Genomic DNA, 26,842 nt, shown 5'->3' on the forward strand with positions numbered 1-26,842 from the left:
GAAATTCGATATATTGTTAAGATTTGACTTTAAAACAGTTCTAAATTATGAAGGACATACATACGTGTACTTTATAGTTATACATCAGATAGTTTGTGATTTGTTTCCAGAAATATTGAATATCATAATCTAACACGATAACAATACATAATGAACTATTATATATATTTTTTTCAATTTTTGGATTTGAAAAATACAATAACAAGGATTGGTTCGTAAGTTCGTGGAAGACGAAAATATATAGAAAATCTCATCTTCAGATATATGATAATTACTCTTTCGCATACATGTAATTACAGCTAATGTTTACTAATTAACACGCCATTACATGGATGTACGCACATTTCTTTTGTTTCAATTCTCAGTTAAAACTATACTTATTTTTCATTCTTTAAACGCCAAACAATTGTTATGTGTCACACCTCACTGCACATGGAGCCACAACTCGACTAATTTGACACATCAGTGACCGAGTTCACTTAAAACTCAAGAGTCCACTTTAGAGATTCAAAAGTATCACATGAACGCAGTCGAGTTGCTATTCAGAAAAAAAAAAACCTCTAGGGTAGGGTATTGAATAAGCATAAAAAAGAATTACATCTGATTGGTTTGACGAGGGTTTCTCGAGTTTAATTAACCCTTGCACAGTGAGGTTGGAACCGGGGTAAGCGGGGTTATCTCGAGAGATTCAAATAAACTTGGATTGTTGGAACCCGAGTTAGTAAAAATGTCTAAGAGTTTCATGTGAACTCGGCCTATATAATTGGATGAGCCTTTTCGTCTTATCTCAATGCTTTATCTTCCTATGAACACTGGTTAATTTAGAAAATAAACCCAACGAAACAATGGAACGCAAGTTACAGTTTGGAATAGAATTTTCATTGCTTGCATGCATTTATCCAGTATTTCAACTCTATTTGGAAGATGTTATCACAGTATATCACATACAAAGACTATAGGAATATTTTCCTCAACGGGCAATCCTTGAATTGCGCTTAGAACATCGTTGTACATAAAAGGTTCTTTACTAGAAACACTGATTGCGCCTGCGCAACTTCTATAAACAGGTGGATAAACACCGGGGATTATACATCTTGTGTTACACGTATTCCCACACGAATCATACGCAGAAATATATGTTTCCACTGATTTTTTGGAAGGTTTTTTAATTGCGATATAATTCAACTCTGATTCTCTATTTTGATAAACTGCAAAGTCTTTGTATTTTCCATAATAGTTCAGTCCATGAGATTGTACGAAAATCTTCAGAGGACTATCTATCCTTTCCCCACAAGTTTCTGTTTTGTCGCCGAGTATCGTCTGCAGAGCAGTATTACTTCCGGTAAAATTCAATTTGTTTTGGAATGTCGATTCTTTGATATTATTATAAATTATTTTGACAGGAACAAAAGCCCATGCATCAAGGTCAGATTTACCGTTTAAGAAAAAACTATTTTCTAGAGTCGGTTTCCATATTTGATTTCTAGCAGACGTTTTTGTCCTTTTAGTCAGACTTCGTCTTCTTCGCAAATGCAAAACATGATTTCTTGTGCGCATGTCTGTCATATAATGTGGAAAGGGTGTATGTTTCGGACCAGCGTTGTTATAGTGGTGACCTGGAGTATGGATATTGTTGTTTGGATAAACGACAAGTGAATCAAACTGTATCGGACCATAAATTATATCCACTGTTGGCTTGGGCAGAAAATTTAACCCTCTAATTCGAAAATCTGGGGACGGGATTATTTGTATAGGAGGAGCATCATTCATCGGTGAAAATCCTTGTGGAAGTCCATGGTAAATATTTTCCGTATTAAAAGGCGGAACTCGATTGTATAAGGGTGAACTTCCTGGAAAATCGTTAACACCTCCATTCATTAGATGCCTTTTTAGGTTTCTCAGTTTTGCTTTCTTTTTTAATGTTAAGGAGTCACCTCGCACTCGATCATCTCGCATGTATTCCGAAAATACTCTACGTTGCCTTCCCGTTGATGCTTCGATCATTTTATCTGCTATTTCCTGTGCTTCTGCGCGATTTCCCTCATATTCCATGAGATCTCTTATCTTACTTACACACACATGTTTTCTGGTATCGCAATACATATCAGGGCTTCCACAGCATTTTGGACATTCGGGATGAGGTTCATATGAAACCATTTTTGCAATTTTTGAAGAATATCCTTCACGATTATAAAATCCAAATAAACCAACAGAAGGATCACTCCCGCTCTGAAACGTAACATTTTCTGGTGGTTCGGGAATGTCTAGTACGGGGTCAATTCCACGTGCGAATTGAACTTTCCTAAATCCTTCCCATATATAGTCAACAAAAGAATGATGAGTCCAGAAAATTGGATCGTGTGGACTAAACTCCTGTGTGTTCATCTGTCCATCTATCCAATTGTGAATAGAATTATGTTGTCCCTCTAAGCTTACCCTCTCTTCAGCTGTCGGCTCTGAAATCTTAGATATAAGACTTCTAGTGAAAATAGCATTTAAATCCCTCTTATTAAATAAAGATCCATCACTTCCTATGTTCCGTATCAATGGACCAGAAGGCGTTTGAAATTTAGCAAAGGGTCCAGTTTTTACCATACCGAATCCGTTCCCGAAATATTTCTGTGTAAACATAATTGACTTTGTCGGATGTTCCATCTCGTAATCAATAGAGGAATCCCAATACGGAATAGGCACACCTAATGCAGTTTCCATTCTGTAATTATAAATGTATAAAAATGTGTGTATGTTTATATTATTTCAATTTATTCGGATGCCGATAGATGGGTTTTATATATTCTATAATAACGTCCAGTAATGACACACTATCCCATGTAGGTTTAAAACAAAGACTTAATATATATATTAGTATGTAAGCTTTTTACTGTGCGTTAATATACATAGTTCAGTGTGTGTAGTAACACATCTCACTTCTCATCCTACAATGTGCATGTTTAGCTTGCATGCCTGCTAACAATCTGCTTTAAATATCGATCTAGTAAAATAGGAAATTCATGATCAAAGTCTAAGTTATCGTTTTAGATTTAACATGTAATATTTGCCACTGGAATTTTATCATTTTCTTCCTTTAAAATGATGGACATAATATTGAGAGAAAAAAACACCGTGGATTATTTATTAGCTCTTCAATATTTCTATAAGTTTTGAGTTCATCTAATTTATTCTGAGGATTACATGGAGGTCCTGAATTTTTCAACTGTACACCTCGTATTTTGTAGTAAATTTGGTACCGTTAAAGTGACCAGAAAGAAACACCATGAAATAATTAAAAACTGCTGTAATCAACTTTAAATGTTTTGTTTTGCTATGTTTTGTTATTCTTGTATTTAATCGGTATGGTCTATTTTATAAACAGCTAAATTCAAGCAAATTCTACTCAACTAAAAATGTATGTAATGTCAGTTTACCAAATACAAAATGTATGCATTAGATTCATTGTTGCTAACGTGTATAATTATTCGCAATTATATTACTTAATCGGTATGGTCTATTTTATAAACAGTTAAATTCAAGCAAATTCTACTCAACTAAAAATGTATGTAATGTCAGTTTACCAAATACAAAATGTACGCATTAGATTCATTGTTGCTTACGTGTATAATTGTTAGCAATTATATTATTTAATCGGTATGGTCTATTTTATAAACAGCTAAATTCAAGCAAATTCTACTCAACTAAAAATGTATGTAATGTCAGTTTACCAAATACAAAATGTATGCATTAGATTCATTGTTGCTTACGTGTATAATTGTTAGCAATTATATTATTTAATCGGTATGGTCTATTTTATAAACAGCTAAATTCAAGCAAATTCTACTCAACTAAAAATGTATGTAATGTCAGTTTACAAAAAACAAAATGTATGCATTAGATTCATTGTTGCTAACGTGTATAATTATTCGCAATTATATTACTTAATCGGTATGGTCTATTTATAAACAGTTAAATTTAAAGCAAATTCTACTCAACTAAAAATGTATGTAATGTCAGTTTACCAAATACAAAATGTATGCATTAGATTCATTGTTGCTTACGTGTATAATTGTTAGCAATTATATTATTTAATCGGTATGGTCTATTTTATAAACAGCTAAATTCAAGCAAATTCTACTCAACTAAAAATGTATGTAATGTCAGTTTACCAAATACAAAATTATGCATTAGATTCATTGTTGCTTACGTGTATAATTGTTAGCAATTATATTACTTAATCGGTATGGTCTATTTTATAAACAGTTAAATTCAAGCAAATTCTACTCAACTAAAAATGTATGTAATGTCAGTTTACCAAATACAAAATGTATGCATTAGATTCATTGTTGCTTACGTGTATAATTGTTAGCAATTATATTATTTAATCGGTATGGTCTATTTTATAAACAGCTAAATTCAAGCAAATTCTACTCAACTAAAAATGTATGTAATGTCAGTTTACCAAATATGCATTAGTTTCATTGTTGCTTACGTGTATTGATAGCAAATTTTATAAAAAAAAAATGTATAAATTAAATACCAATCTTTATTTGACTCCGCGTTTGAAAATTCTATTGAAATATTACTTAATGAAAAACACACAACATTTTTTTTTAATTCATTTTGCATTATATTGGTTTTCTGTTGTTAGTTATTGTTTAAGGAATACTTTGTAGCTCAGAGAGCATCTACCTTAGTCGATTTTGATTAGCAAATGAACTTTCAATGGTTTCTTTAAGCGCATGATATAATTTATTCCCTTAACAAAAAGTATCATTAAGTAAAAGAATATCCTGATCACTTACGTTATGAGGTACAACCTGTGCCATGGTAAAAAGTTTGGTCCAAAATGTGATGAATTAATGGCTGTCATGTGAATATCTGCAATTGTATCGTACCTGCTTCTACCACTTGGTCCAATCTAAAAGGGGATACAGTAACAGTTTTACTTAAGTGTTAAAAGGTACTGTAACGGAGGCAATCAAAAACCACGGAACGAAAAATAAAGAAAAACAACACAATGGCAAAAAAAAAACCAAAGACACACAGACAGAAATTCAAAACACATCACATGAAACCAAATATCAAGTGATTGACCAAAACATTTTACATGAAAGTTTGTTAAATTCTTTGTGTTTCTGTTTTTTTTATTTTTTTATTTTTTTTTATTAACGAATAATTTTTTCGTTAATAACAGATCAGTATTTATTGAAAAATCGTTAACATTTGGGTCGGTTAACAGATTGACATGTGGTAAATAGAACTAAATGCATTTGTATATACTTGAAGATCATATGGTGGTCTTAAAGACCGACTTTTTTGTTTTGTTGTGTTGAAGAGTTGCAGTCTGATTTACTCTTTGTCATAGTTTGTTGTAAAACACGCCATAATATTCAGATGAGGTCATGCGAGTCACGCTTTTGCTTATGGTAAGTAATCGCAGTCCTTGAGGAGAACTACTAGTTACAAATAGTAAGGTACCTAAAAAAATATTTTAATTTCAAATTGTGAATTTATAAATTATGTTCTTTAACTAGAACTAAGGAGGAAATAAAGACTTGAGAAATACATGGTTTTTTTTTCTTTTCCACTTTTGTTTAGACCGTTTTTGGTTTTATGGTCCTAAATGTGTATTTCAGCATTGGGTTTACATGTATCTTGCATCTGGATTGCTGCCACTATATATTTCAAGCCCTGCAGCATTATTCGTGTACCTGTTCCAAGTCAGGAGCATGTAATTCAGAGGTTGTCAATTACTGCTATATGTATATATCATATTTATTATTTGTTTATTGGTGACTTATAGTTTATGTTCATGAGTTTACTTACCTCTTCAAATTTCAAGCGTCTCACGGCCTTGGCGTAGTCATCCCACTGCTTGAATGGGGCTGCTCTTATTTCCCGACGTATCCGTTGAGGGATCAAGACATTTCTTTTGAATCGATGTCGACCAGAGCCTTCTGTCTCCGAAATGACTTTCCGAATGAGAGATCTCATATAGTTTTGTTCCTCTGTCGTCACATTACGAGCCCAGGAATGAGGTGTTTCAAACGACATAAATTTACTAAGACATAAATTTTGGATAACATGTAATGGAACTCCGGAGCCTTTGTTTAAGTTAACTTTATAATTGATACATTCCTCCAAAGATGATGGTAAGGGAATCGGTTCTATCAGTCCAGATGTTGCGCCTATGTAGAGAGATACTACAAAAAACACAAACTGCATCTGAAATTAAAAGCAAAACATCAATTATTTATGAGGGTCAAGATTTTGGTGCTTCGTTTTTGTATTCTCTAATTTTTTATACTGATTGATAAATTGGTGTACTAGTTTTGGTGGTGGCACTTTATACACTATTGAGCTATTGTGGCAGTCAGATTTTATTGGCAGAGGGAGCTAAAGAGAACCACTGATTTTTGGTATAGGAAAATGATGAATTAAATTAAAGTTATGTGCACCACCTACGTGCGGGGTTACGATTCGCAACTTCAGTGTCGATAGGCTAGTGAACAATTATTTGAGTACCGAAACCACTCAGCAACCGATGATACTCTAAATGTATCATGTCAAGTTAACTCGAAGTACATGTAAAGGGAAACTAATCAGTCAGTGAAAGGAAAAATAATTTTAAATATCTTATAAACAATATTAGACCAATAAATTATGTTAAAACGACTCTAATAAAATTATTTCTAAATGACCTTTAAAAAAAATAATATTACTGTTTTCTTTCTATTTTCCCGTTGCATTGTTAATTTCCATAATTGATATGAACAATGATTTTAGGGAGCTACCATTTAATTGATTGTGCCGGAAGGGGGAGGGGTGGTATTGCCTTTTTCTTTTTTTCTAAAATTGTCATCCATTCTTTTTTTTTTTTGAAAAGATGCGCATCCTGCATCTTTTTTTCTACTCAAAGCTCCTGTCCTGACTTTGTTCAAATTTCATCCGAGCAACCTGTTTTATAAAACAATGGTAGCTCCCTTAAAAATTAAAAGTCAAGTTAACTACTTCTTATTTATTTTGAAGTTATAAATCATTTTAGTAAAGTACATTGTAATACACTTTTTGTATCTATGCCTTGCAAATTGGGCTAGCGTTATACAAACATGTTTTACCAACGTTGCAAATATAGCAAACCTCATTTTAACAGATCAGTTGTCTGTCCCGAATGTGATTGAAATTTGTCACATTAACATGGTCAAAGGTGACAGTCAATACACATATATATACACGATGTATACGAAAAGCGTTCAACTTGATAAGTGAAAAGTAGATATTATATTATTAATGTGTCGATGGTCAGTAAAGGTGACATTAATGTCCTTATGTATGTCAAGACAATATTAATAATTCTTAACCATCTTGAAGTATTTATCGACAGAAATACAGGTTTTATACAAATATTTAGGTGTAAACTTCGTTGACATACATTTTTTTTGTACTCAGTTCTATGTTCTAATTATTCCAATTATCCCTTAAAAAGTTTACATTTGGACACCATTGATCAATAGTCTCGTGAGGGCTATGTACGTTCTCATAATTATTAAGATATAAAAAAGAAGATGTGGTATGATCGCCAATGAGACAACTGTCCATAAGAGACCAAAATGACACAGACATTAACAACTACAATGTATAGGTCATCGTACGGCCTTTAACAATGAGCAAAGCCCATACCGTATAGTCAGCTATAAAAGGCCCCGATAAGACAATGTAAAACAATTCAAATGTGAAAACTAACGGCCTTATTTAAATATATATATAAAAAAAAGAAGCTTAAGATATGGTGTAAATTATACCACTTGTCGTCCGTCGTCGGTCCGTCATAACTAAATCCCGACCAAAGGGCAAATACCAGCCGAAGGTTACCAATGGGTATTCAACACAGCGAGAAAATCCCGCTGCTGGAGGTGGCCCTCAGCTGGCTTAAGTTATATCATTGTTTCACAAAAGGGAGAAGATTTGGTACCATTAAAACGTTTAATCCCGCTGCAGTTGTTTCCACCTTTCCTAAGTCAGGAATCTGTTTCTTGTTTCTCGTTTTTTATATAGTTCAGATCGTTGGGTTTTCCGTTTGAATGGTTGTACACTAGTTATTTTGGGCCCTTTATAGCTTGATGTTCGGTGTGAGCCTAGGCTCTGTGTTTAAGACTATACCTTGACCTATAATGGTTTACTTTTATAAATTGTGACTTGAATGGAGAGTTGTCTCATTGGCACTAATACCACATCTTCTTATATCTATGTTTACTAGGTCAGTAAAAATGGACGTCATACTAAACTCCAGAAAATATAAATTAACTTTTTATTTTTTTAAATACAAGATTAAAAAGGATCAGAGTTTCCTGGTTTGGGACAGGCCCAAAAATGCGGCGGTGTTAAACGTATTTCGTGAGATGGCAACCCTAATATTATGGCTGGAAATAATTCATGTCAAATCCGAAAGTAATAATTAAAATAAAAATATCTACTGTAACTTATATGACAAATCCATTTCCTTCTACTATTTAGCTTAAACTTAGACATAAACTTTTGTAATTGTTATTTTTTATTAGGTTGAAAAATAATAATGAATATCATACCAGGGCCCGTATGAACAAAACCCTTTAAGTTCACATGGACTTGGTTAGCAGAATCTTGCTCCATTGTCACGTGACTTCGTCTGTAAGAATGGAATGCTACTAAAAAATACTGATCGATTGTGACAGAGCTAGTGCTTAATCGATCATTGATTTATAAGCAAACTTTTCTATTTCATTGAGAGAAAAGGGACGTGAAAATGACTGTTTTGCTTGATTAGTTAACGCCCTGTCATGTAATGAGGTAGTGTTATTATAGAAATACATAACAATGTGTAATGCCAAACATTTTATCAATTCTACCAGAATTTGGAAGGCCTGTGATAACTATATTTTTTAAGGTCGAACAGAAAGTGAGAACCCCCCCCCCCCCCCCCGCCAAAAAAAGCCTATCTATATATTTGAAATAAGAAAAGGATTAAATTCTGATGGACTAGAAACATGCAACATTATCAGTAAATATAATAATTCTTCAGCAGTTCTGTTAAACGACTCAGCAGTATTTGTTAATTCAAACAAAATATAGACAAGTCTCTGTAGAAAGAAGAGTGAGGTTGCCGAACTAAAAATAATTATTTGTCTACTTCAGATCTAACTTTCTTATCATACATTCCCTTCTAATTTTAGGAAAACTACGACGAAGGTTTAGGGTGAATGTTAGGTCTTTGATTGCTCAGTGGCGGATGCAGTGTTTGGAGCTGTATCCATTTTCTTGACGATCAATGCTTTTGAATGGGGACATAAGTTGGATCCCCCTTTATTTTGACTAACCGGATCCGCCCTTGTTTCTTTAGTTAAAGCTATTCAAAATTTTAATGCACTCGGGTTCATTGATTAGAATATATTAGACATCTTTCTATTATTGTCTGTTAATATTGACATTAAGATTTCGTTTGGCTATTTTGTCGCGGGTTGCTGTCTCATTGACGCATAACTATATAACCTTTTACTCGTGTAATAGTAATCCTCAATGGAACATATAAACACATGTACCTTTGCACTTCATTAGCATGTTCAAGATAAATTTTACGAATCAATTTTCAAATTATCCGTTAAAAATTACTATCGGGAGATTAATATTTTTTTTTTGTATATTCAAAAACTTCAAGTTGTCGTTGAATCGCTTGTTCGAGTGCCGCTAACGGTATTAACATATCCTAAACATGTACTCACTTTTATCTTATACAATTTAATCCTTTTACCTTAAATACGAGCAACCATAGAAAGATCTTTTAAATTCTGTTTCAATTCAACAAAAAGTAAAATAAGAAAAACACTTAACTCAATTCAAAAATTCAAAACGGAAAGTCCCTTATCACACTTAGTACAATTTATGTATTATTGCTATTTCATTGCAATTGGTGGACAAGAAAAGCTAAACAATACTAGAAAAAAATGAAGTATGAAATATAATATCTTGTTCTCAGACAAGAACATGACGAAACTACAACAGAATACATATGTTCCGTGTCTGGTATGAGCTAGCCCTTGTTTTTCTATAGTATACTCTAGTACATTGACTTATGTATCATGTATTATTAATAATAATCAGCATATTTGAAATTTATGGCTTTAACACGGAAAACCGACAGTTTTTGTTTCAGTGGTTTTTTTTCAAACAATGAAATTTTGTTTAAGGGTTTGGTTGTTACAATCTAACATATTATTTAAACAAAAAATTTAATTTGACGAATTCTGACAGAGAAACCAGTGTTTTTTTCCATCAAACAATGAAATTTTGCTTAAGGGTTAACTTTTGGTTGTAACAGTTAACAAATTTTTTAAACAAATAATTAAATTTGACAAATTCTGAGAAACCAGTGTTTTAATATGTTACATGTTTTTTTTTCATAAATTGATGACGAAATCCGACAAAGGATACTAGTGTTGATTTTTTTTTGTTCATTTAAACTGGTTGATTGACATATGCAACAAGACGAGACGAGACGAAAGATTATTTGACAAAAAAGGTGTTTTTTGTGAGAAAAAAGTCAAAAACACTTCATTATACTTAAATAAGCATTCACAATGAAATATTTTTTGAGGGAACGACCACTTAACTTCAAATAAAGTGTGGGTATGGTTTTTTTCTATAAAATAAAATGGTGGTCAAACAGATGAATTTTATTTCTGAATTCAAATTTTCACCATTCATAAAATTAAAAAAAAAATGTTTTGATGATAGTTTGAAAAAAATAATAATCTACAGCGATAAAAGAACCCCCCCCCCCCCCCCCCCCCCCCCACTGCCCATTTTTGAGTTAAATGGTATCTCCCTTAAACAAATATAAATCCAATATTATATATATATAGTTTATCGTCCTGAACATGCATGAAATATTTGGCACTGGACTTTTGGAATAGGTATTACAATTTCTTTTGAAAATAAGCAATTGTATTGCCTAGTGTATTTATAAGTGTATCACATAATATACAATCAATGTTAAAACATTCCTTAGGTTATTGTATAGAAAAAAAATAACTTAGTACATTTTCAATGTAAAATTATCAATTACTGACTTTTTTCTACATACACGTCAAATTGTTTATAATATATCAATTTTGTCGTTTATGTTCATAGGAAAAATGCTAAATCATTTCGGAAAGAGAGAGAGAAAACTCTAAAATAGGAAAATCTGAATTTAAAATATTATCTAACTATATGAAAATGAAATAATGAAAACTAAACCTACATAATTAATATACTTATAGAGTTTACATTTTCCGTGGTACACATATATTAAGATCACACCTAAGCACTGACTTTATAATAAGTCACAAGCGTGGTCGAAATGTTGATTCGAATAAGTGAATTAAAAACAACGTAATCAAAACTAATAAAACAAATACACAAGCTTAGTTTTAAAAAGTAAAATGAAAATTTACTCATACCTTGAAATTCCGATTACCATTTGGCAGTAATAGAAATGATCTAGATGTGGACATAATAGTACAAACTGACCACGGAATGACAACTCGATATATCATATGTTTGAACGTCTTTATGGTCATCATAATTTTATTTTCTTCTCCTTTGACTGATCGATGTTAATCGGTTAATAAAATGATTGTCAACCGCACATTCTTAACTGTACGGTAGATAGCCGTAGGGTACATATGATAATAAATATATATTTAAGATTAATATATATAATAGATTCAGATTCAATATTTTATTATAGTCTCACTACTTTCAATACATAAAATATACAGTACATACAGAGTATATAAACAAGATAAGACGGACAATATACAAATATAAAATAAAAGTACCATTCTATTGAGAATTATTAAGAGGCTGTAAAATAATGTCTATATAAAATAGTTTAAATACATACGATTATTAAAATAATTTCATTTCAAGAATATAAAAAGATATTCAAAGCAGTGTGTGATATCGGAAACCCTGGTTACATTATGTTTGAAGGACCAGCTGAATCCTGCATCCTGGTGCAACATTTTTCTCGCTGCGTTGAAGACCCATTAGGGGTTTTGAACTGTTTTTTTTTTTTTTTTGCTCTTTAGTCTAAACTTTGTCTCATTGTTTCCATGCTCTATTCTAAACACTAGCACCCCACTTGGCACATCCAGATATTCGTAGTAAACCTTGATAGGAATTACTGTTTGAATATTGAGAATGATAAAATGTAAAATCCCAAAAATACCCAACTCCGAGAAAATTCAAAACGGAAAGCCCCTTATCAAATGCTGAAGCTCATTAAACGAATATAACAACTGTCATATTCCTGACTTAGGATAAATAAACAGAACGAAAGAGAAAAAAATCAAATTATAGATAAACAATAGATGTGAATGGTGCCAATGAGACAACGATGCACTAGAGACCAAATGACACAAAATAAAGGTCATCGTACGGCCTTCAACAATGAACAAAGCCTATACCTAATCTTGGACAATGGTGTAACAGTACAACACAAGAACGAACTAAAAAAGTCAGTCTACAAGGGCTTAACTAATTAGATGGATACAAAAAGAAATACATATAACATAAACTCAGATTGGACGTAACCGGGTATAAGTAGTATTTTGGAAGAAAAAGAATATCCGATGGATGCACATGTCCACATAAATAGTCGATACTGGCCAGTAAACAGTTTTCGTCTTGATCGAACAAAATTACCGGATTTGAAGGTACATGTATATAAAAACCATTTTGAATTCGTAAATTTCTCAGCAATGGCATACTTCAGCTGATGTTAAGAGTCGTGTTTTGCTTTAATTCCTGAAAGTGTTAATATACAGAGACGTGCAAAAAGTATTCGGTCACAATGGCGTCACGTTTACATTTCAAAACGAAAGTTGTAAAGTTCATGCTTGCACTGTAAATAAATCAACCAATGAAATACAACAAAAATAAAAAGTTACCTCTAATACTTTGTTAAGTGTCCTTTTAGCCTGATTACATTTAATATCCTTTTCGGAATCGACTAGTATAAGCACTGAATATAGGCAGGGGAAATACTGACCCAAATACGGTGGATTTCTTGGAATAATTCATTTTTAGGTTTAATCATCCCAGTACGTGTTTGAAGTTTTCTTTTTACATAATAACCAAACGTTTTCGATTATATTCAAGTCGGGGGACTGTGCAGGCCAGCTCATACCGGTTATTCCGTTCCGAGCTACAAACTCTTGGGTGGACCGTGCACGATGGACAGGGGCGTTGTCATCCTGGAATAAATAATTTCCTCCCGGAAAATGCCGAGCTATCACTGGCCACAAATGTTCATCAAGTATTTCTTGATATTTGACAGCATTAATATTGCCTTCTACAGGAGTAAGTGTACCGACACCATTCCAGCAAATACAACCCCAAATCATGACTTGATATTTAGTTTGTGAAGTCCGCGGTTGCACAAGGTCCGAGTAATTTGGAAAAATAGGGCTTAAGCTGACAACGACAAATACTACATGTATACGTTCAAATATTTTTTTACCCGAAAGTAACATGTTTGTTAGCCAGGATAGGTTGCGTGTCGTAGTAAAAGATCTACCGTTCAAATTTAAGGGGGTGGGGGAAGCTATGATGAATAATTTTGTCCTGCATATTCTTTAGTTGTAATCTCTGTCCAACCTTTTTTTTCACTCTTTTCGGTCGTGCCTTTTTTATTAGTTTATTTCATCTTTTTTTTTTTACACAAAATGTCATCATCCTGTTTTTTTTTTTATCAAAACTCCTGTCCTGCTTTTTATTTTAAATCACATCTTGCGTCCGTTTGTTCGTTTGTTCGTTTGTGACCTGATGGAAGGCCAAGCTGCTATCCCTATCCAATATATCTACATTTTCCAGTAGCAGCCTCTATTACAGGAACTACCTATTGTATTTATTGTTAACTTATTCTCGTCCTAAACTTTTATGACATATTTCAAGCTGGACATTAAGCAACCCATAATATATCAATCAATCAAGCAATCAATCAATCAATCAATCATTACGAAAAAGCAAAGCAGATAAAAAAGAGATCACTCTATACATTTCATGCGTCCAAAGTGCTTCTCTGGTTGTATCTCCGTGAGGATTGCTCACAGCCATATTTTTGAAAGCCAATGATGTGGAAAATGTATAGAGGACCAAGAACGTTCTGAAGACAATGTTTTGAAAAAGTCTAAACCAAGTGAATTACTTGTATGATTTTGACCATTTAAACATACTATTAAAAACATGTAAAATTCAATTTCGTTTTTATGCTACACCTACAATAATAAAGGGGCATTATTTTTTTCTGGTCTGTGTGTCCGTCCGTTTGTCCGTCCGTCCGTCCGGTTGTCGGTCTGTCTGTCGTACCGGTTGTCCGTCCGTCTGTCCCGCTTCAGGTTAAAGTTTTTGGTCAAAGTAGTTTTTGATGAAGTTGACGTCCAATCGACTTCAAACTTAGTACACATGTTCCCTATTATATGATCTTTCTAATTTTATTGCCAAATTATAGTTTGTACCCCAATTTCACGGTCCACTGAACATAGAAAATGATAGTGCGAGTGGGGCATTCGTGTACTGGGGATACATTCTTGTTTTTCTATTTTCTTAGTGCGTAATTGATTTACATATTTTCAAAGCGAAATCAAAATTTACAGTAGTTTTTTTAAAAGGATTACTCAAAATAAATGCTCATTTAAAGCCATACTTGCTTTAGGAACAAGTGACATCACAAAATTAACTTCAAGACTTGTCTAACCATAGCTAGCTCCATATATATCAGACACTCATGACAGTGTGCAAATTGTGCTTTACGAACATGTCAATTGCCCGAGGTCCTTAATGGGTGATATTCTGTAAGGTAAACGTCGATAAAAAGACATGAAGATATGATGATGTAATCTATAATTTGTAATTATGTCAATAGAATTTTTATAGGTACCGTACATCAACTCGTCACTTTGATCATTCAATTATTGTAGGCGGATGCTATACACTGTAGTAGTTTAGCCTAAACTGAGTAGTCTTTGCTGTAGTGATTTGTTCTGTTTAGTTTTAAAATAATGTGTGTGTACGCATTATGTCTTTGATGGAGATTTGTCTCATTGGCACTTATACCACAGCTTTTTTATACATTATTTTTATAAAAAAAAGTAGCAAACGAGACACAAGCTATAATAACATTAGTGACGTCCCCTCTCTCTCTATGCAAAAATATAAAGACAAACTACATTAGATAATGACGAAAAACCTAGGAATGCATGCAATACAAACTATATCTATAGAAGAACCAAAAATATTATATGAAATCTGGTACTATTATGACGTTACGCACGGTAATGACGTTCAGATTAAACTTCGATGTTATGATGTTATAACAGCAATCATTCGCCTATACAAAATAAATCCACCAACATCCATATATCTACAGAAAGGCCTTGACATGTCTTTCTTATTTTAAGTTGATTCTATAAATTTTTGCACCAAAAATTTATTTTATTGATCACACTAGTCTTACTTTTACGTTAATAATTGCATGTCCGGCGTAACATTTCAGATTGAATAAAATACACTTGTTAATTTTGCACATAAAATCTGCAACTTCCTGCTTGATTTATATTCTAACGTCATAGCCGTTTTTTTGGCGTTGGTGAAATTTGAAGGAAGTCCACAACGAAGAATTCAGCAGAGGTACATGTCTTTATGTGTTAAAGCGGTAACTTAATCAAATTTCAAATTCTATAATTATTACTTTAATATTATCAAATCATATTAAAACTATATACAATAGAAAGTTCTGAAAACGATAAGCATTTTCAAAGTTTCAAATGTAAACAAAACCTTTTCATGAAGCATAATTTAAATAAATCGCATGTCTAGCCACTATGTCCAAACGTTTTTTTTTCTCCATTCCTTTGGTGAAATTAATATGTAATAGAAATAGAAAATGTCCCTTTATAATACAAAATTAACATACTTAAAATATTCAAACTATAAATTCATACACATGGCTTAATGAGTCAGGTGTTTTCATAAACATCATAACCTTACGTTTTTTTTCCGGAAAGCATTCCCTATGTCTAGCAATTATGTCCAAGGACATTATTTAGACGCTTCTGCACAGTGGCTTCATTTATCTGAATACACACTTTTCCGTCTAAGCAGTTAAAATCATTCCTTCAAATGTTCATTAAAAAAAGGTCTGATGAATCAAAATATCACTCAGATGAAAAAAACACGCACACATAAGGAATAGACCCTTTATAGACACAGGGAAAAGGGGGGATGGACTAGGGATAATTTCTTATGTACAAAAGTTTTCACGCAAATCACGCACTTTTATAGATTAGAATCCGAGGTACAATGGTCTTGTATTTCAAAAAAGTGTACAAAGGCCTTTTGTAAGATAAAACCATCAGTGCTAAAACAAAAGTATGAGAACAAGCATTTCAAATAGTCTGAATATCTCGTACAGTCATATACAGATATTAAACAAAAGTGAGTTCAATCTAAAATAATCATTTCTACTAAAATCATTATATAACGAAATATGCCAAAATTATTATATTACCGAATTTTATGAAATAAATACCTGTTTATGTTTAATTTGTCAACACTATTTTAGGCCACACCAATTTGATTCCTTGTTCGACGGACCCGCCCGCACCTATTTTTTTTCAAAACAGATTTTTTTTATTTTTTTTTATATTCCCGCTTCCCGCATCCCGAAATGTAATCATGTCCATTTCCCGCACCGTTTTTTTTTTTTGTAAATATTATAAAAAGATAGATATCAACATTTGTTTTTAAAATCACAGTCTAACCTGTATATATAACGATTTTAAACATAAAAGCACCCCACCACACTGTGTAAATATCTGTGAGAATATTTTTTTTCAGCATGAAACCTATTTATCCAAAGAGGGAGTGCTCCGAAATGAATTTATAACCACGGAAATACCTGTAAAGAACAAAAAATTGGTTTCTTTCCCCCTTACTTATGTTCGTTGTTAAAATAAAGTACAGAGAACTTCTGACAGATTTGCCTTCAACTGCAATTATATTGTATGCTGGCGAAACAAAGCTATTCATAGCCGCTGCATGTTTATGCACCTGTCCTGATTGATTCAGGGGCCTGTCGTTCGGTAGTTATCGTTTGTTGATGTTGTTCATTGGTATTTTCCCGTTTGGATATATAAATTAGATCGTTTGTTTTCCTGTTCGAATTGTGTACGCTAATAATTTTGGGGTCCTTTATAGCTTGCTGTTTGGTCTGTATCAAAGCCCTGTGTAAAAGGCCTTACTTTGACCTGTGTTTGTTATTATCAGGTTGAGAACAACCCTCCCTCAGACAAGGGTCATTTTACTGATGTAGCAAAGAAAATAGAAATACCAAAGATTTGTATTATAGTTTTTCTATACAAAACCTTTGAAAACATAGAATTTTGTACTCAAAAAGAGGAGAGTTACATCATATTTTAAACAACTTTTTTCTAAAAGAGGGGTCCACTTATTTTGAATAATATCAAACTGTTAAAGTAAATGTGTTAATTTAACACGGTTAAAGTCCAGAAATATTACAAAATTCTTGGACATGTTTTGACCATTTAATACTAGATATATATATTGTTCTTTGAGAAAATATGAGCCCCTTTTGTACAAACAAATATATTATAACTTATATTGATCCCTCATAAAACATGTAAAAGGGATATTTATAACATAAAGGGGTTGTCCCCAAACTGATTATGACTTGGATGGAGAATTGTCTCATTGTCAGTCACACATACATCATTTGTACATAGACCAGATTTAATTATTTCTTGGTGAACAGGGAAAAAATACTTCAGAAATTAAAAAAATGTAAAAGTACAAGTGAAAAACATTGATAAATCAAGTTTTATTATTGTCAAAACCTACTATTTTATGTTTACAAAAAAAAAATTATAATCGCTCGCCTTTACTTTTCAAGCTTCGCCTCAAAAATTTGCAAATTAAATATTTTTTTATTAAAATTTTCAAATCCCTCGCTCGCCCCAAATTTTGGAGTCCAAAAATCCGTAGAACAAGAAATTAAATTGGTGTGGCCTTACTGGCTAATTTCTATCTTCTCATGTGTACCTCCGGCAGCAAGATTTTTTTAAAAGTTTGCTATGCATTCTATCCAAAACTACGGAAGCGTATTAGGGACATAGAAAAAATAAAAATGACAGTGAACTTTTTTTTTAATGTCAAAATTTTGACATTTCAAATCTTAAAATTTCGACTTTAACTCGAAACTTTTAACTTTTCTTATCTTGAAATTTTGACTTTCTAAAATCTTGAAATTTCGACTTCTTTAAACTCAAAATTTCGACTTTTTTAAAACTCAAAATTTCGGTATTTATACGTTTGCGATTATCACATTCATTTATTTCAGCAAGCGGAGAGCCATATACATCATAAACTTGATAATAGATATAGGAAGATGTGGTATGAGTGCCAATGAGACAACTCTCCATCCAAAAAACAATTTATAAAATTAAACCATTATAGGTCAATGTACGGCTTTCAACACTGAGCCTTAATATTTTAATAAACTAAACCATTTTAAAGAGGTTATTTTAGATAGAAAATCATGTTTTTGCCTAAGAATAAATTAAATATGTTTCACGTTCAAATACATTATTCAAGTCTGGACTTCAGATATGTGTATCAAGACAACCCCGTTATTCCGACACACCTATATTACGACATACTTTTATTCAACAGTCTAATATATAAAGACAAGGGATAATAGTTGTGTGAAACTCTTTAATATTAAATGCTAATCCATTATCTTAATTAAAGAACAAAACCAATTTAATTTCTGAATATAAATTGCCAAAATGTGTGGATGCGCCCATGTGTACGCCCTCTAAATTGTAATAACTGTTGAATAATAACATCAAAGTTTTAAAAAAGTACTTAGAAAAAGTCAAAATTTCGAGATTTCAAAAGTCAAAATTTGAACTTTGAATTTTTTTTCGAGATTTTAAAAGATGAAATTTAGAATTCAAAGTCAAAATTTCGAGTTTAAAAAAAGTCGAAATTTTGAGTTAAAAAAAAGTCGAAATATTTTAGTTTAAAATAAATCCAATTTTCGAGTTTTAAAAAAGTCGAAATTTTGAGTTTAAAGTGGAAATTTCGACTTTTCATAAAATCGAAATTTCGAGTTTTGAAAAAGTCAAAATTTGGAGATTTGAAAAGTCAACATTTCAAGTTATAGTCAAAATTTCGAGATTTGAAAGGTCAAAATATCGTTACAGTTCACTGCCAATTTTATTTTAATGCTCATTTCACACGTAATTCGAATTCGATTCGCATTAACTAATTCGAATTAGTTTAATTCGCATTCGAAACGTTTTACGTCCTAACGTCAATTCTAATTCGAATTACAATGCGCGTCAAATTCGCTTTACTGTCCAAACGACGTTAACTTTTAATTCGTATTAACCAAAACGTATTTCTACTTCGAATTGGGTAATTCGAATTAGCCAATTTGAATCAATTCGAATTAAAAAAAGAAGAGTGTGTGAACGCAATTAGCAAATTCGATTCGCATTCGATTCGAATCCAATTCGAATTAAATGTCCGTGTGAACGAGGCATTACTATGTCCCTAATACGCTTCCGTACAAAACAAATTGGAAAATTCATCACAGTTCAGAAAATAAGAACGATCCTTAGGAAAAAAAATGCCTTATAAATAATAAATTTTGAAATATCTATTCTATTCATCTTATGATATTTATTTTTATAAAAATCGGTACTCGGCGATACTTTTTTTTAAATCTCTTTTGATAAGCAAATGTCGAAGTATATGGCGTCAAAATTGGCAATACCGTGCGTAACGTCTATACTAACTAGTAATTTGGTAATAAAATCTGATAACAGATTTCTTAACAGAAGTTACTATTTGTGTTTATCTCAACAAACGAGCCTCTGACAATATGCTGCCTCTATTGGTACTAAGTTGCTTAAACTCGAATCAGAAATGACCCCAAAATGTAGTTTTATATGAAATGCATGTCAGATTTAATCTTTTTTTTCGCAGTTATAAGTCAAAAACTTCAAGAGGAATAACAGCGGCAGTCGTGTATTTTTCAATGATACTATAACCATTACATGTAAGTAAGGTAAGCTAAAAAGGGCGAGGGCAAAACAATAATATCTTTTCAATAGTAAAAAATGTACCTAGGTTAAATACTCAAGACTATATCAAATAATCAGAAATCTGATATGCATCGATACATAGTTTCTGAGAAAAATATAGCAATTTATTTTATAAACGGATAAGTATGCTATTATAGTATGTGAGATATTTAAATGAAATGTGTGTAGTAAAATTTACATGACACACAAAAAAGAGAATGAGGGGGTGAAAGGTTCCAATAAGAAACCTGTGCTAAGTAATAATGTTTTAGTATGACAGATGCGAGGATTTGAAAACTTAACATCGTTTAGAGTGGATCATGTTAAAGTCTATAATGTATTATAGTGTTTTTCAATGTCAACTATAACCCCTGAAATCGTGTCAACCAGAGTCACTCGTTCATAAAAAAAAACCGGCGCAACTCGTTCATAAAAAGAGCTCAAGATTGGTATATGATGATGTAACTCATAAATTATATCATGCACTCATTGGTAATAATTTTTATATCTTAAAGCTAACTATTCTAGAATAAACACAGCATAAGAATAGTTTGTCCATTTGATGAGTTAAGCCTTTTTCAACTGATTTTTATAGTTCGTTCTTATGTTGTATTGTTATACCACTGTCCCAGTTTAGGGGGAGGGTTGGGATCCCGCTAACATGATTAACCCCGCCACATTATTTATGTATGTGCCTGTCCCAAGTCAGGAGTCTGTAATTCATTGGTTGTCGTTTGTTCATGTGCTACATATTTCTTTTTCGCTCATTTTTTTTTATATAAATAAGGCCGTAAGTTTCTCGTCTGAATTGTTAAACATTGTCATATCGGGCCTTTTATAGCTGACTATGCGGTATGGCTTTGTTCATTGTTGAAGGCCATACGGTGACCTATAGTTTTTAATGTCTGTGTCAATTTGGTCTATTGTGGACAGTTGTCTCATTAGCAATCATACCACAACTTATTTTTTATATATTCCAATAAATCATGAGGACTTGATAGGATATTTTTGGCATTGATGCCATTCTGCGTGCGGGTACTCCTATAATATAAGTCTTTGTAGGTCCATAACATTTACTTTCATCAACATGGACCTTACAAGGTTTTTTTTATGACCCTTCAGTAGTCGCTGATTAAGTGTTTCACTTGTCCGTCCGTACTATCCGACCAATCCGTCCATCACATTCAGAACCCTAGATTTGATTTCTGTTTTCTAATTTTTGTTTGCCTCAACAAAATGTTATAAAAACTTATACACAATGCCTATTACCACAAAGCATATATCAATTTAGAAATCGGGTGGCTTAATTCATTTTTGATTTACCTTTCATGATTGATTTATGCCCTGGTTTACACCTACAAAATTCTGACTTTCTAGTTTCCGTTTTCTATAGTTCGTTTTATCCAAATGTTATGAAACTTATGCTTATAATTACCGAAAAGTCTTAAATGCGTGAATCCTGTATCTGTATGTGGAAGCACAGGTGCGCGTATCATAGATATTTTAGGGGCTGAAATATATGGCAGTCAACTGGCATGAAAGAGGGACGTAAGATACCAGAGGGACAGTCAAACTCATAGATTGAAAATAAACTGACAACACCATGGCTAAAGAATAAAAAGACAAACAGACAAATAATAGTACACAAGACACAACATAGAAAACTAAAGATTAAGCAACACGAAACCCTCCAAAAAACTGGGGGTGTTCTTAGGTGCGCCGGAAGGGTAAGCAGATCCTACTGTACATGTGGCACCCGTCGTGTTAGTTTCAACAATATTTTATTTTGAAAAAGTGCACAAAATATCATTATACAATATAAATACAGGGGTTCGGAAACAAGAAAAACTTATATAAATCCGTCCCCCTTTTAAAAAATGACAAAATTTATGGTACGTGCCCTGTAGTTGAAGTTAGCAAAAGGCTACACAACATGTAAAAATGTGTCATTAACTTAAAAAGAAAATAAAATGTCAATAACTTATTCATAAAAAAGAAGATGTGGCATGATTGCCAATGAGACAACTATCCACAAAAGACCAATATGACACAGACATTAACAACTATAGGTCACCGTACGGCCTTCAACAATGAGCAAAGCCCATACCGCATAGTCAGTGATAATAGGCCCCGATAAGACAATGTAAAACAATTCAAACGAGAAAAACTAACGGCCTTATTTATGTAAAAAAAAAAATGAACGAAAAACAAATATGTAACACATAAACAAACGACAAGTACATTAACATATTTATGCATAAAAATTATAACAAGCGGGGGTATATAAGGCTCAGAGACACATGTTCCATTTTTATTATAGGACTGACTATGATAACGGAAGATCGACAATAACCTTGAGTTTAGCAGACGGGATGGGATGATAATATCTCCTCCTAGAAGAAAACAAGATTGTTTTGCGGCTAAAACTGGTTGATCAATTTCAATTAGACATATAACTGGCGTTGTCATTCTTCAATCTTCATCGTAGTTAACATTATACCCGACTATGTTGTTCATCTAGTTGTTGGATCTGGTGTTTTTTTCTGATATAAAATTGTACATTGTACAGACTCAACAAATTCTTTCTTTATTACTCCGTTGTAGCCTAGTCTATAACGGAGTACTAAATAATTGGGACTATTTCCGCAAATATTTGACCATGCAACAAGTGGGGGAAATTAAATCGCAGAGATTGTTAGGGCCAGTCCCATTATTGAAATAATAGCCTCGTCTTAACTTGTACATGTCCACTAGCAGTTTGCCAGCATGTTTCGAAATATATAGGTTCCTGGGTAGCATGCACGGGCAACCCAGTTACTATTCTTCTTGCTTCCCACAGAAGTCATTCTAAATAGTCAGACTCTTGTGGAGCACGACCATCGCATGACTTTCATGCATATTCTATAATTGTTCTAATAAATGTTAAGTATACACGAGCAAAATCATTTATATTTGATACTTATTTAAACTTTTAAAAACATTTAGTCTTTACTCCTTTTCTTCGCATGAGCTTCCTCTGTTAGGAACACCCCTCTTTTGAGGGTAATATGGATAAAAGTCTTTAACTATGTACACACTCCGTGAATATATATATACACTTGCTCAAATCTAAAATAGACTAAAAAAAGTTTTTAAGTATTTAAGTTGAGTGATAATTGTCAACAGCCATTACACACTAATCAATTTTAGTCTAGAGTTATGCATCTTGTAGCACATATCTCTTGTGAGAATTTCTAGTTCTTCTATTTTGAGCTTGCTTTCACTAAATATATATGTGAAGTTTGTACAGTCAATTATAAGAACTGTAATTTTGTGTCTATTAATAAATGTTTCTTTCCACTTCATTTCTCCAATGAATTTGGTTACATAAATCTTAATTGGGTTGAAAGTTTATTTTCTTGTCTCACTTAATGCCGAGCAGGTAGTAAGCATATGAGTAAGGTCTTCTGGTTCTTGATTGCACATTTGACAAGTTGGAGCAATTTCATATCTGCTGAATTTATTTTTGTGTTCATTATATTTGCTATATCTGTATGGATTTCTTCTGTAAAAAGTAGCTTTAGACGACACAGGCATTGCAGGTACATAGTATTAGCAGATAATGTAAGTACATTGGTAATGGGAGAGGACAGGTGACAAGTAATACATGTGGTTATTGGTTGGTTTGTTATTTATTATTTTATCTATTTTATCTATTTTATCTGACCGATAGAACACGGTTTAATGCATAGGTTTTCGTAGTCAACTGTTATGATCATTCTGATCATTCATGAAATATTTGCCATGCACTGGACTCCAGACAACCATCAATCAATACAAAAATCAAATGTTATGAAATATGTCTATTTAATAGATTAATGACAGGCATAGATGAAGATTTTATCAAACATATACTATCATTATATATATATATATACTGAGGTCCAACATTGCCTGCCTATGAATATTAAAACTTTTTAATTGGATATGTATCTATGTTTTGCAGATGTGGAGGATTATGAGGAAGCCGCATTACTTCATTAATGCTCGAGTCCAAAACATTTGAAAATCCAAATCGTATTAAAAAGATGAAGAAATAAAAACATATAAAGGACAAAAAAATATAGCCAAAGCCGGGCAAGGAATCAGAGCTTTGCATGAGGGAGATATATTCATTAATTTTGAATTATTTCAAATATTTTGCAAAGTTCTAATAACACAAAATCCATATTTTCATTTCGGTACTGGCTATTAGGCTGGTGATACCCCGGGGACTTTCAGTCCATCAGCAGATGCATAGGTCCAATAAGAAAAATAACAAATGGTTCTTATGTTTCTGCACCAGATGAGTTTTTCGACATTCAATGTTTCTTCAGTGATGCTCTAGGCAAACATTTTTGATAATCCAAAATCTATTAAAAAGACGACAAGCTTTAAATAAAAAATTACAACAAAATATAGACAAAGCCAGGCAATGAATCAAAGCTTTGCATGAGGAAGATACACTGCTATTTTAAATAGTATCCAATATTTTTAACAGCAGTTTTTTATAACACGAAATTCGTATTTTTATTTAAAAGGCACACGTTTGACTTTCCGAAAATGGTCTTTCCGTCCATCTACTAAACCAACGTCAACCGTTTCTGATGAAAATTTCTCCTTAAAGCTTTAAATTAATAATCATATGATTGAATCAATGATTTACATATGATCATACACAAGATATACAAATTTATGAAAGAGAGGCATCGATACCAAAGAGACATTTAAATTGATAAGTTTGAAAAAAATGAAAGGAAAGAAAAAAGACCAACAGACTAACAACAGTACACAATACACAACATTTTCATTGAACTATTCCGAAGGGACACTTATTATGTTTTTGTGTTCCAGTCAGTGGCGGATCCAGCCATTTGAAAAGGGGGGGGGGGGGGTCCCAACCCAGGACAAAGGGAGGGTTCCAACTATATGTCCCCATTCAAATGCATTGATCGTCAAAAAAAAAGGGGGGTTCCGGACCCCCCCCCCCCCCCCCCCCCCCTGGATCCGCCACTGCCAGTACATCTCTTCTTTGATTATGCATATATTATGTCTTGAACATTGTGTTTGCATAAAAAAAGCATTCCAGATCAACAATGCAATTAAAATAAATCCTATATTGAAAGATCGGTTGTCCGCCTCGAATGTGATTTAATTGTGTCACATTAACATGGTCAAAGGTGGCAGTTTATACACATATATACACGAGGTAAAAGAAAAATGTTCATAAATGTAAAATATTTATGTTAATATGTATTAATAATGCGTTGCTGTTCAGTAAATGTGACATTGATGTCAAATGCATGTCAAAACAACAATAATTTTTAACCATGTTGAAATATTTATCGACAGAAATACAGGTTTCATATAAAAGTTTTGGTGTTGATTTCATTGACACTGAGACTACTATACTATATAGTAGTCTCAGATTGACATACATGTACTCTTGTCAAGTGATCCATTTTTTAACACCTCACTTTATCTAACTACAATTGTTACAGTAGACCATTGCAAATTGTTAACAAACAAAACTAAAGTACTATTACAACCACACTGAGCAACCACATGATTATCGTCCGCCGGTCAGTCATATTCGAATTTTCGTTAAATTCATTAAGTACGATAAAATCAATAATGCGTTATGAGTTAGAATTTGAACTATATTTGGTATTCTAGCAAAGCCAGCTGCATTCATGGTTATCGTTAAATATTAATAACATGTGGACTAAAGCAGCAAAACGTTGAATTAAAACATTCAAATTGAAATAGCTTTTAAAAATTTTGGAAATGAGGCATTTATAACCCTTATTCGATTATTTAACGGAATAATAAGGCTGAAATCATTCCATGTCAAAGGATTACGTCCGGCAAGGGCCGATTTTGGCCTCAAATTTCATGTTCATCTGACGAAAGATTTTGGACACTTTTTCAACACTTAAGTGTCTATTTCAGTTGATTCAATTTATTTTATTAGAACGATTTTAAATGGTTTAGCCATTAAAAACGCTCCAATTCAAGCTTAAGTATGAAAATTCTATAAAATATGCCAAAAAATGTCACTTTTCAGATGTTTTTTGTCAAAAATGAAGGTGGCCGCATCCGTGTTCATCCTCAACCTTTATATATGTTAGAGTTGTTCTTTAGAAAATGCTGAGGTTTTATGAAAGTATTTTGATGCTCATGACAATATAGCGTTTTCAAAAACCGAATTTATTAGCTAATTTGTTCCCGTTTTATTCCTTGTAGTACAGCACAAATGTGTGATATAGTTGACTGTGTGTTTCTTTCAAGTTTTGAAAGTTGTCTTCGATGCTCAAATTTGTACATGAAAGTGAAGACTCTAAAATTTAAATCATGCCAAAATTATCTAGTAATAAATAAATACTATAATCGTTTAACTGTAATTAATTTTCATCACCTACACGAGATACAAATCTGCAATGATGCAGACACAAGTTCGATATGTGTAAACACATGTGGAGTTTCAATACTTTCCTATTAAACAAAACCTAATCTGTTACATTTAACTCTACACTAAGAGTTGATGTGAATGAGGTCACAGGACTTCAAATATTCCAATCCTTTATGGGTTGATTTAAAATATATATATATATACATTTTAATTAAGCTATGAATTTGGT

The 26,842-nt window shown here is 32.4% G+C and overlaps 1 protein-coding gene across 1 annotated transcript; it reads right to left on the reverse strand.

Annotated features, from left to right (window-relative positions):
* Positions 1 to 266: 266 nt before the first annotated feature.
* LOC143058107 (uncharacterized) lies at positions 267 to 11,588 on the reverse strand. Its single transcript, XM_076231570.1, has 4 exons — positions 11,469 to 11,588; positions 5,821 to 6,219; positions 4,797 to 4,912; positions 267 to 2,713 (listed from the first exon to the last, which is right to left on the reverse strand). The coding sequence occupies exons 1-4, from the start codon at positions 11,586 to 11,588 to the stop codon at positions 931 to 933; spliced, it is 2,418 nt and encodes an 805-aa protein (XP_076087685.1). The 3' UTR covers positions 267 to 930.
* Between the last annotated feature and the right edge of the window lie 15,254 nt (positions 11,589 to 26,842).

The sequence above is a fragment of the Mytilus galloprovincialis genome, chromosome 14 (genome assembly GCF_965363235.1).
Source record: "Mytilus galloprovincialis chromosome 14, xbMytGall1.hap1.1, whole genome shotgun sequence".
In the NCBI taxonomy this organism is placed as follows: Eukaryota; Metazoa; Mollusca; class Bivalvia; order Mytilida; family Mytilidae; genus Mytilus; species Mytilus galloprovincialis.